The 12,782-nt window shown below is 39.6% G+C and overlaps 1 protein-coding gene across 1 annotated transcript in view; it reads right to left on the bottom strand.

The window, feature by feature from the left end:
- elapor1.L (endosome-lysosome associated apoptosis and autophagy regulator 1 L homeolog) overlaps positions 1 to 9,442 on the bottom strand; it is a 47,365-nt gene extending 37,923 nt beyond the window's left edge. The window contains exon 1 of the mRNA XM_018246475.2: positions 9,246 to 9,442. Within this exon, the coding sequence (XP_018101964.1) occupies positions 9,246 to 9,362 (117 nt within the window). The 5' untranslated portion in view covers positions 9,363 to 9,442. The remainder of the gene's footprint in view (positions 1 to 9,245) is intronic.
- Positions 9,443 to 12,782: the final 3,340 nt, after the last annotated feature.

Here is a 12,782-nt window from a genome sequence, read left to right as displayed (position 1 = left end):
TTAGATGTCATGGAACAGATTTTGATACCATGCATTTCGGCACTGAGATCCGCTACACGTACCTGCACCCAGACTGATTGTCAGCATGTCTTTATCTGCAGCCAAGAATCAGCCTCATGTGGAATTAGCCTTAAGGGCTAGGCCACACAGGAAGATTTCAGGGAGATTCGTCGCCTGGCGACTAATCGCCGCATCTAATCTCCCTGAATGGCTTGCTGGTATCTCGAACCCGCTAGCGCTAAATTCGCCTGCGCCTATTCACACGCGGCGACACGTTTTTCAAAGTCGCTCGAAATTGCATTGTGAGGCAATTTCAAGCGAGTTTGAAAAACGTATTGCCACGTGTGAATAGGCGCAGGCGACTTTAGCGCTACCGGGTGCGAGATACCAGCAAGCCATTCAGGGAGATTAGTCGCCTCAAAGACGCAGCGATTAGTCGCCAGGCGACCAATCTCCCTGAATCTTCCTGTGTGGCCCTAGCCTAAAGGACAAGGCAACCCCCATAAAGATAGTCTGTCAATATGTAAGCCTACTAATTTCAGAAGTGCTCACTAGTCATGTCAGTGATGCAAGTTTTCCTGTACCAATCCATTCCTGCCTTATGCATGTCTATAAAACTACAGATAAAGTCTTTTTATCATTACAGTTGTGGGAAATATCAGCGCAGGCACTTTCGCTTCCCGCAGCTATCTTGGTGAAGAGAGAAAATGGTGGCACAACAAAGAAGGCATTGAGAGCTGCTTATTGTATTCCTGAAAAAAGTAAAATAAATAAATAAATAAAAAGAAAACCTAGTGGTTCAGGAGGGACGAACAGGGACTACAAGTAGGCATAGTAAGCATACTAATGGTAAGTATAGTAGGCATGTCATTCGCACATGCGCAAGCACATCTATTGAGAGCTGAAACTGGCCAGGTTGCCTAGGGTGCTGACTTCAAGTGGGAGGATTGCTGTTTCAAGGGGTTGCCTTGTCCTTTAAGGAGCAAGGCTAATGCCACACCAGGCTGAAAACTGGCCTGCTGAAATCTGCATTGTGTGCCTGCACCCAGGCCGAAATAAGCATTCCAGGTGCAGATCGGACAGAATACTAATGCCAGCTTAGGGACTGATTCTCAGCATGTGTAATTCAGCAGGCTGATTTTCAGCCCCGTGTGGCATTGACCTAAGGAATTTCAGCTGGTAACACTAAATGCGTGGCTCAAGTCTTGGTGCAGGAAGGAAGGGTTTGGGTTCCTAGAGCACTGGGCCGATTTTTCGTTGGGGTACAACCTATACAGTCGTGACGGTTTGCACCTCAATGGAAGGGGGTCCGCGGTGCTAGGGGAAAGAATGGCTAAGAGGTTGGAGGAGTGTTTAAACTAGGCAAGGGGGGGTGGGTGAGATAAAGAATTATGGGGAAGCTAGGGTAGACGGGGCAGTGGGGTTAGTAAGGGGTCATGGGGGAGGAGTGAGGGGGGCATACAGTTTACCAGCTAAGGAGGTCCCTCTGTTACAAGGAAAACAGAATAATACTAACTTAACGTATAATTCTTCACTAAGTAATGCAAATTTCAAAAGTAAAAGTAGTAACCTCCGCTGTATGCTGGCAAATGCACGGAGTTTGTCAGGTAAAATGGGAGACCTGGAATTAATTGCATGCTCTAAAAATTATGATATAATTGGTATCACTGAGACCTGGTGGGATGAAACATGTGACTGGATTGTGAATTTAAATGGTTACACCCTTTTTAGGAGGGACAGAGGGATTAAAAAGGGTGGAGGAATGTGTTTGTATGTAAAGCCTAAATTAAAGCCATGCGCTAAAGAAATAACAATAGCTGGCACTGGTGAGGGTGTAGAATCACTCTGGGTAGAGATTTTGACTGGGCAAAAGGTAACAAAAAGAATTATCATTGGTGTATGCTATAAACCACCTTGTATAAGTGTCGAGTATGAAGCCCAGCTACTCTTGCAGATACAAGCAGCTTCACAGCTGGGTCAAGTTGTTGCTATGGGTGACTTCAATTATCCAGACATTGACTGGGGTAATGAGGTTGCTAAGACAGAAAAAGCTAGTAGGTTTGTAAATATGCTGAATGACAACTTTTTATTTCAGCTCGTTCAAGAACCTACTAGGAATAACTCTCTTTTGGACCTTGTAATAACTAACAATACTGAACTCATCTCTAACATTTGTGTGGGTGAGCATTTAGGGAATAGTGATCATAACATGGTCTCCTTTGAGATTCTGTTGCAGAAGCAATTCTATAAGGGAGGACTAAAACACTAAATTTCAGACGTGCAAACTTTGACAGTATAAGGGCATCTCTGAAACAAATTAAGTGGGAAATGCTTTTCACAGGGTTAAACACAGAACAAAAATGGGAAGTCTTTAAAACGCTGCTTAATAAATATACTTGTCAGTATATTCCACTTGTAAGCAAGGAACGTCGTTGCAAAGCAAAACCTTTTTGGTTCAATAGAAGCGTTGGTGTTGAGGTGGGTAAGAAAAGATGTGCTTTTAAGGCTTTCAAGTTAGCTGGTACAGCCGAAACATTTATAAGGTACAAGGAGGCCAATAAATCATGCAAGGAAGCTATAAGGCAAGCTAAAATTGCTATAGAAAAGGATATTGCAGCTAGCAGTAAAAAAAATCCAAAATTATTTTTTAAATATGTTAATAGTAAAAAAATGAAGCAGGAAGGGGTGGGACCCTTACTATCAGAGGGGGGTCAGCTGGTTGATGAAAACAAAATAAAAGCGCAGATTCTGAACTCATATTTTTCATCTGTCTACACAAATGAGGAACCAGTAAGTGAAGGTTTCCTTCTTAACAGTCCCAATTCTAGTAATACAACTAATGATGCATGGTTCACACATGAAGAAATTCAAAAGAGACTAGAACATGTTAAGATTAACAAAGGTCCAGGGCCAGATGGTATTCATCCCAGGGTAATTAGCGAGCTTAGCTCTGTGATTGCCAAACCTCTTTACTTAATTTTTCAGGATTCATTGAGATCTGGCATAGTGCTGAGAGACTGGCGAATTGCTAATGTGGTGCCTCTATTCAAAAAAGGATCCCGTTCTCAGCCTCAAAACTATAGGCCAATTAGTCTGACGTCAGTGGTAGGAAAGCTTTTTGAAGGGTTAATAAAGGATAAGATACTGGACTTCATAGCAAATCATAATTCTATGAGTTTGTGCCAGCATGGTTTTATGCGTAATAGATCTTGCCAGACTAACTTAATTTCTTTTTATGAGAATGTAAGTAGAGACCTCGATTCTGGGATGGTAGTGGATGTGATTTACTTAGACTTTGCTAAAGCATTTGATACAGTGCCACACAAAAGGTTACTGGTTAAATTAAGGAATTTTGGCCTGGAACATAGTATTTGTACCTGGATAGAGAACTGGCTAAAAGATAGACTACAAAGAGTGGTGGTAAATGGAACATTTTCTAATTGGACCAGTGTTGTTAGTGGAGTACCGCAGGGCTCTGTACTAGGTCCCTTGCTTTTCAACTTGTTTATTAATGACCTGGAGGTGGGCATTGAAAGTACTGTTTCTATTTTTGCAGATGATACTAAATTGTGCAGAACTATAGGTTCCATGCAGGATGCTGCCACTTTGCAGAGTGATTTGTCTAAACTGGAAAACTGGGCAGCAAACTGGAAAATGAGGTTCAATGTTGATAAATGCAAGGTTATGCACTTTGGCAAAAATAATATAAATGCAAGTTATACACTAAATGGCAGTGTGTTGGGAGTTTACTTAAATGAGAAGGATCTAGGGGTCTTTGTAGATAACACGTTGTCTAATTCTGGGCAGTGTCATTCTGTGGCTACTAAAGCAAATAAAGTTCTGTCTTGCATAAAAAAGGGCATTAACTCAAGGGATGAAAACATAATTATGCCTCTTTATAGGTCCCTGGTAAGGCCTCATCTGGAGTATGCAGTTCAGTTTTGGACTCCAGTCCTTAAGAGGGATATAAATGAGCTGGAGAGAGTGCAGAGACGTGCAACTAAATTGGTTAGAGGGACGGAAGACTTAAATTATGAGGGTAGACTGTCAAGGTTGGGGTTGTTTTCTCTGGAAAAAAGGCGCTTGCGAGGGGACATGATTACACTTTACAAGTACATTAGAGGACATTATAGACAAATGGCAGGGGACCTTTTTACCCATAAAGTGGATCACCGTACCAGAGGCCACCCCTTTAGACTAGAAGAAAAGAACTTTCATTTGAAGCAACGTAGGGGGTTCTTCACAGTCAGGATAGTGAGGTTGTGGAATGCACTGCCGGGTGATGTTGTGATGGCTGATTCAGTTAATGCCTTTAAGAATGGCTTGGATGATTTTTTGGACAGACATAATATCAAAGGCTATTCTGATACTAAGCTCTATAGTTAGTATAGGTATGGGTATATAGAATTTAATTAAAAGTAGGGATGGGTGTATGTATGGATGCTGGGTTTTCATTTGGAGGGTTTGAACTTGATGGACTTTGGGGCAAATTCACTAAGGCGCGAAGCGCCGAACGCTAGCGTTAATTCGCTAGCGTTTGGCATTTTCGCTACTGCGCAAATTCACTAACGAACGCTGGCGTAGTTTCGCTAGTGTTACTTCGCAACCTTACGCCAGGCGAATCTTCGCTAGCGACGAAACTACGCAAATTCACTAACTTGCGCAGTGTAGTGAACGCTACCTTTTACGCTAGACTTCCTTCGCCACCTCAGACCTGGCGAAGCGCAATAGAGTAGATAGGGATTGTTTAAAAAAAAGTCAAAATTTTTTCTAAGTCCCAAAAAACGCTGGCGTGTTTTCTACATGATGGCTGATAGGCTGAAAAAGATCGAAAATTTTTTGGGGCTCCCCTTCCTCCCCCCTACATTTCCTGACTCATGGCAACTTACCTAGACAGTGGGCACATGTGTAGGGCAAAATAAAATTTTTATTTGCAGATTTGAAGGTTTTCTAGGCATTTGTAGTGCAGATACGTGTTCCTCCATTGAAATTTGAATTTCGCACCGTATGCAAATTAGCCTTCGCTAGCGCAACTTCGCTTTATATAGCGAAAGAACGCTAGCGCAACTCCGCAACCTTACGCTACCCCTGTGCGCAACTTCGGATTTTAGTGAATTTGCGAAGCGCTGGCGAAACTACGCCTGGCGAAGTGCGGCGAAATGCGGCGAAGTGCGGTGAAGTTGCGCCTGGCGCAACTTCGCATCTTAGTGAATTTGCCCCTTTGTCTTTTTTCAACCCAATTTAACTATGTAACTATGTAACTATGTAACTATTGTTCACAATCAACATGACAGATACTAGGAATTGCTGCCCTCTCAATGCTATTGCTTTTTTTTTGGAGTGCAGGTCAAAGTACATTTGGTAGTATACTAGAAGCAGATTATTCACTTGTAGCTACACAATCATACAAACATAATGCAAATATAGAAACCCAACTCAGAATGAGCAAACTGGTTCTAGTTCCATTTACTTTATATTAAAAACTGTTTTATCCTCAGATTACACACACACAGTTGGTTACTTTGTTACAAAATGGAGGCTAATGAAAATAAAAGAAAGAGAAAGTGTACATTTTAGTGAAAAGCACTTAGCTAACCTGAGTAATGATGACAGGTAGTACCTGTTTGGAAAGGGTGTGCGAAGCAGGTGTAATGTGTTTGCATTTATGTCCTTAATCTCCTTGCTGCCTTCATTTATTTTCTTTCCACTAGGAATGGAGGTTTCAGTCCTTGCGAGTAATTGTATAATAACTATAAACAGTCCAGCATCAGGTTGTTTCAATTTTATTGCATCTACAATTAGGTATTTGGTGTAAAGGCTGACAGGCCCTAGAGCAGTGATCCCCAACCAGTGGCTTGTGAGCAAAATGTTTTGTGGAGAAGAAAAAAACTCAAAGTTTTAGATTTATCATTCCCCCCTGCTAAAATCCGAATCCGAAAATACGCCATCTCAAAATTGTTGAGGTCATGTAGAAGGCAATGGCAGATTTCCCTGCAATTGTGATTTTGCCTGGAAAATCTGAAAAATTCGGGGTGTTCGTCCGATAATCCGAAAAAGTCGATAAAACTGAGTTTTCGTATAATCAATCATACGATGTGAATTGACGATTTTGTTGTGATGTTTTGTCTTTTAGCCCAGAAAAATTATTATTAAAAGGGAGTTTGCTCGGATTTGTTTTCAGAAAAAAATAGATTAAATCAAGTATTAGTAAATCAGCTCCTAAATGTAATTTTTTTTTTCTATATTATCGGTTGTTTAATATGTTGTAAGTGTGAGTGTTTTAATATGATATGCTTTTTAATTATTTGCAAGCATGCAAATACCATCTAGTATTTTTAAAGTCCCTCTAATTGCACAGTATGCAATTCTTTTTTTTAGACTGATTCAATGCTAGAGTATGTGATTAAAGGGTTGGTTACGTTAATTTTTAGTATGTTATAGAATGGCTAATTCTATGCAACTTTGCAATTGACCTTCATTTTTTTTATTTATTATTATATTATTATTTTTGAATTATTGTATTCTGACTCTATACGATTCTCAAATGTTGGTCACTGACCCATCTAAAAGACAAATGCTCTGTAATTCTACATATTAATTGTTATTCCTACTTTTTATTTCACATCTGTCTATTCAGGCCCTCTCCTATGCATATTCCAGTCTCTTATTCAAATCAATGCATAGTAGCTAGGGTAATTTGGACCCTAGCTACAGATTGCTGAAATTGCAAACTGGAGAGCTTCTGAATAAAAAGCTAAATAACTCAAAAACCACAAATAATAAAACATTAAAACCAATTGCAAATCCCTCAGAATTTCTCTGAATTTCACTCTTTACATCGTACTAAAAGTTAATTTGAAGGTGAACAACCTCTTTAAAAATCCATATGTTACTTGGACCATATTTATATCAATAGTGCAATAAGTTATTATACAGTGAATACTGTACCCCCTGTTGTAAAATACAATATAAGGATATTTTAAGTCACCAAGAAGTCCCACAACTGTATAAAAGCACAAAGCCCAAGACTGTGTGCTCTTATACTGGTTATGGAACTCCAAGGTGTCTTAATGTCCTATTATTTTACAAAAGTGGGTACATTAAAAAACATACAAGCGATTATTTAAACACAAAAAGGAGAATGATTGTCACTTCATAGTTTCAGTCTACAAATAATTCAGGTGCTAGTACTACAATTTGGCCAAAATATCCAAGCTCATGTGCCATGTCAAGGCCCTGTTAATATTCTAAATTTATACTGTATTCAAAATCATTTGTCCCCCAGCAAACAGTATAACTGAGAAGTAAGAGCATATTGTACTTTCCCTTAACTTTGAAGCTGTAGTGAAAAAGGGCAGAGAGCTTTTTAGCTCTAGCTAACTAAGATACACCTGTACTGAGTCAACAGTGTAGCACTGGCCAACTGCTAGAAATACATTTGTCAGAACTTGGGCTAACCTACATTCAGGTGTTGAACAGCTGCTGGAAATGATAAAAAGCCATAATTTGAACAAAAAAAGGAGAGTGATTGCCAACACACAGCTTCACTGTTTACAAATAATTGTTGAAAAAAATTTGATGTAAGTGCCACACTTTGGCCAAAATATGTAAGGTCATTTAACTTCTGATAATGTGCTTTGAAAGAGTCAGTCATATTGATGATATCACTGAATAAACCATGTTAAAAATAACTACTCTCAAGGGCTACCTCTCGCACCCGCTGTCTAGTTCCTGATGGACCCCAGCCTAAGTTTTAAGTTGCCCATACACTGAAAGATCTACTGATTGACGAGTTGATCCCACTGTTTAGCCCTTGGGCCAAAGGATTGGATCACAATGGTAGGGATACAGCTGATACAGCTCTCATCCCAATGGGATTTTTCAACCTGCACAACTGACAGATATTGGTTGGTAAAAACATTGAAAGTCCCCATACACCTGTCGATAAGCTGCCATCCCAGCCCATCAGCAGCTTTATTCAGCCCATGTATGGCCACCTTTACCAAATGAATGGCACAAGGGTGCATTGCACACAATTTAACCAATCATTTAATTCATCATAATTTTATTCTGGATATTATATCTTCAGTAGTTCATGGTTATTTCCTTTCTTTAAAGACTTCATATCACGTTTTAAATTACTACACTGTTGCTCCTCTTAATAAATTACCTTGCATAATAAAGCTTAATAAAAACTTGACTCCATTATGTAAGACATTAGTGGAAAAAAATGCAAATAGTTTTTATTTATGTATTGTGAACAGACACTGACTCAACCTCAGAAAAAAAATGATATTTCATTTGCACCCCTGTATATAATTAAATAACTTACTGAAATTACTCATTTTGTATAAAGAAAATCACACCACCTACAAGCATTACTCAAAAATATGACTACATTTGCACAATGCACAACTAAAATTTGTAATTTCATAAACTGTCTAATGAGCACAGTGGTGGGTTAATCTCCAATCCCTTCCTACCCTAACACCTGACTCTAGACCCCTCTGCCTATCTACCTGTCTGCAGTCTGTCCCCACTCCGCCTACATCCCCATTCCACATCACTGGGCACCATGAAAATTATAGTTGACTGGCGGAGGGGTGACATTTTGGAAACCTGCAACTGAATTAGAACTGCAAAATGCAGCTTTCTATCATTATTGTGTGAGTTTTCATTTATTAATACCTTTCATTACATAGCATCCTTAATATATATCATAATACCAAGCTGCAGAGAGCATACACCTCCATATTTTTTTAATTGCCTTGCCATACTTCACTTTATACATGTCTTTGTTTATATATTTTGTAAAAACTATAATATACATGACCCTTGGTTACTGGTAGATTATTTTGTGCAAATAAATGTATAAAAACGTGTTCCAGTATGACCAATTAGATGGCTATATTTTCAATGAATAAAATCAGTTTACATTAACATAGAAGATATTTAGTAAAATGCTATGTTGTTTGTACCTTGCAACTTTTTAATATATATTGTCTGAGAGTGCTCTATATCATGTACTGTATAACATATGGCATTGCCACGTGACTTTTAACAGCTGCCATGTAATTAAAAGATAGGAAATTCTCAGGAACTGGTATATCAACTCTTCTTTCTCACAGACCAATAAAACTAGTATATACACTTTCCAAAGTCTCCATTTTATTTATTTGTACTAACAAAAAATAATAAGAAACCCTATATCACAAGTCATGCTACTTCTTGCTGTTGCTACTTACTTCTTTGCAAGCATGAAGCTGTTGTCCATAAACATGAGTGGGAATATCCAGCAGCAACCATGGAAGGAAAAGCAAGAATGCTTGATGTAGAGCCAAAAAATAATACTGCTTAAGCATGGTTCCAGAACAACTTCCAGAACTGGTTTGCAGGGGAGAGACTGCTAGGAAAGGTGTAAAACAGAACAGGTGCTTCCAGCTTTTATCAGGCAGAGAGAAAGGATCCTGGCATCAGACACACCCCTTAACAAGCTCTGCCCTTACGCTAGGTGCTTCATACACCTTTCAACCCCTTCAACGCCACTGAGAATTAGCTCTAATTGTTTACCTTCTTTTCAGGTAGAATGCATAAAGCCATGTCTGTGTGTCTGTACATGTGAGTATGCATACTCATTAAATGACATATTGTTAATACATTGCATTTTCTTTTAATGTTAGTGCAGACTAATAGAATAATATTATACAATAAGTAGCACTCAGTAGCAGTGTCATAAGTTATAAATGCTTAGTGATATCACTTATATCATGACCCTTTGAAAGGATGTATTACTAAATAACATACCCCCTAATTTAAAATATAATAGAAAAGAACCCTGAATATACTGTAAATTATTCCTTACACACAGTGCTTAGTGATGTCATCAGTTATATTTGGTGCTTTGTAATCTAATATCTGTCACATAAATGATATACCCCCTGTTGTAAAATATGAGGACATTAGGACCTCAGAAGTCCATGACTTGTACATGGGGTACTACTAATATTCTTATATTTTACACAGTGCTGGGCCAAATTCTATTGTGCTCAATGCCTGGTAGTGGCCATCCCATCCCCCACCACGGGTCACTTGCAACCTCTCTCTCCCCCACTGCCACTGCTGTCTATCTATCATCTATCCATCCATCCATCTATCTATCTATCTATCTATCTATCATCTATCTATCTATCTATCTATCTATCTATCTATCTATCTATCTATCATCTATATATACAGCACACAAGCACAGATACATATACACAGCAAGATCCGCTGAAAAACCTCCAATGACAATTATCTATTTGATTCTGCATCAATTAACTTAGGGGGGTGCTGGTGCAGGAATTCTGGAATTACCATCTGGGTTTGAGGTGGTGGTGGTAGCTCCAGGGCCCCATGCGCCACTAGGCACAGCAGCACTCAATTTGGAATGGGAAGCAGAAGGAGCGCTAAACGGGGGTGGAAGGAGGTTATGTGCAACTGGCTGTAAATAATTTTTTGGGCCCACAACTGCAGTCATAAATGATCCCTATAATCTCTAAAGCCCATGGACAGGTTGGATGCTATAAAAAAAAATCTCCCCCAGGGCTACATCTAGGCTAGCCCCTAGCTCTCCTTTTACAAATGCAGATATGAGAGTCTATTAGTAAGCATGCATTTTCATGGATACCATTCAAGTGAAAGACAACAAAAATAAAGCACAACTTAGACCAGAACTGGTCATATCAACCAAGAAATGCAAATGCCTGTATTTCTAAGAATTAAACTTTCCACATGAACACACAAAATGCATCTATTTTTTGTCTGCAAAGTTAAAAATAAATGAAACCCTAATTATAAGCAGAACCTAATGAACATCAAAACATCAATGTTATTGTATCTAAACGTCTCACTGTAGCCTCAAACTAATTCTACCATAGAATAGCTCCTATCTTATAACACATAAATATTTCAAACAAGCTTTTTTAGTTGGGCCCATTTGAAAATAACTTGAAAGTCCATAAATACCCAATTATTAATTAGCAAACCCCTGGGGCTGATTTATTATTAACCAAGCCTGGGGTTCAGCTGAAAAATTGTCACTAAGGCTACGGCTATGGCACACAGGCTAAAAACTCTGGCTGAGAGAAGCGGATCTGCTCCCTGCTAGGGATGGGCAAACTTTTTCACCTTGTTTCCACGTGGAAATTACGGCCATAGACTTGTATGGCGGCATGCGTCAAAAAAATGTCACTGCGAGACAACATTTTTTGATGCCCATAGACTATAATGGGCGTCGGCGACAATTCGCTGGAGGCGAATTTTTGGCAAAACAAAATGGCTCAAATTCCCCCATCCCTGCCCCAGCTCCATTAATTTGAATCCAAACACAGGGGAACTGAAGCTGAGGTCAGCCCAAATACAAGAAACAAGGGATATCTGGACAGATGTGAGCTTCAGCTCCTATGTGTGTGACCTCAAACAGGCTGATCGATTTCAAATAAATGTTGCAGGGGCATTGAGCAGATCTGTTTCTATCAGCCAGCATAAATACCCAGGCTGACAACAGCCGTAGCAGGGGCGTAACTACCGGGGGAGCAGGGGGTGCAAATGGGCCAGGACCCGCACCCCCGCAGGGCCCCCCCCCCCGGAAGATCGTGTGCGCTGCAGCCAGCTGGAGTCGGCTGCAGCGCACAGAAAAATAGCGCACACGAGGGTAGGGGCGGGCCCGTCTGCACGGCTCGCACCAGGGCCTGCCCCCACCAAGTTACGTTACTGAGCCGTAGCGAAAGTGAGTTATTTAACGTGCATGCAATTTCTGCCATTGATTTCCACAATTGGGATATTTTGTACCACAATCTGTTGCAATTGATGCCACAAATACAAGCTAAAAACTCACTTGTGTTTTCTAACATCATTTCAGCCAAACCCACAGCATGGCTAATAATACCAGCCCATGAATGTATGTGATTATCTATTACAGGCTATTTTCAGTCCCAAAGTACCAACCAGGGAATGGTAAACTGGAGGTACCACAGAACAACCACTCATTATATAACACTCAGCTGTAGAAAAGAGGCAGTGAATGCAGTTGTGGTTAATGAACATCCATTGCAGGCTTTAATAAAATGATTTGTTCTTTAGTGCAGGGGAAACATAATTTTAATGTGAGTGCAATAGAGAGGCATATGCCAATTTATAAGAGGTTTACATTTATAGTATTGTACACTGATTAAAAAAACATATTGACATACTGTATATTAGAAAGGTAAATATAAATTGATGGGAAGGTAACTGTAAATTAGATGAGAAGGTACAGAGACATATTTGGAGGCACAGATCTTTACTGCTAAAGGGTTGTGGTTGCCCTGGGCTGGTATAGAATCCTAAAACATAATGCACATTTCTGCCCTACTTTTTTAGTTTAGCTTTAGTTCTCCTTTAAATGAAACATACACTCTCAGAAATGGTAATAGCTTTATCATAGAATAAGGCTACATGAGTAACTAACTACAGAAGCTCCAGTACTGGCTGCTTGGGTGTACTTGCAGCATTGTTGACATTATGGAAAGCCATGCAATCATTGGCTGTACCACAACATATTACAGTACACTCAATTGTTGGACAATTTGATGTTCGGCTCTGGCCATCATGAATCAGTCTCTTGGCGAATACCACGTGCAGCATCCATGTTTATTAGTGCTATTGCTTAGTAAACACAGGGATGATGGCAGAGGATTGGCCTTTTCTCTAAAAGTGTTTTTGGAGCAAGAGGACATAAACAAGTTGTCAATGAGAACATT

Source organism: Xenopus laevis, chromosome 2L, assembly GCF_017654675.1.
Source record: "Xenopus laevis strain J_2021 chromosome 2L, Xenopus_laevis_v10.1, whole genome shotgun sequence".
NCBI classification, from domain to species: domain Eukaryota; kingdom Metazoa; phylum Chordata; class Amphibia; order Anura; family Pipidae; genus Xenopus; species Xenopus laevis.
Note: the sequence above shows the minus strand (reverse complement) of the source record. Positions and strands in the feature narration are given on the sequence as shown.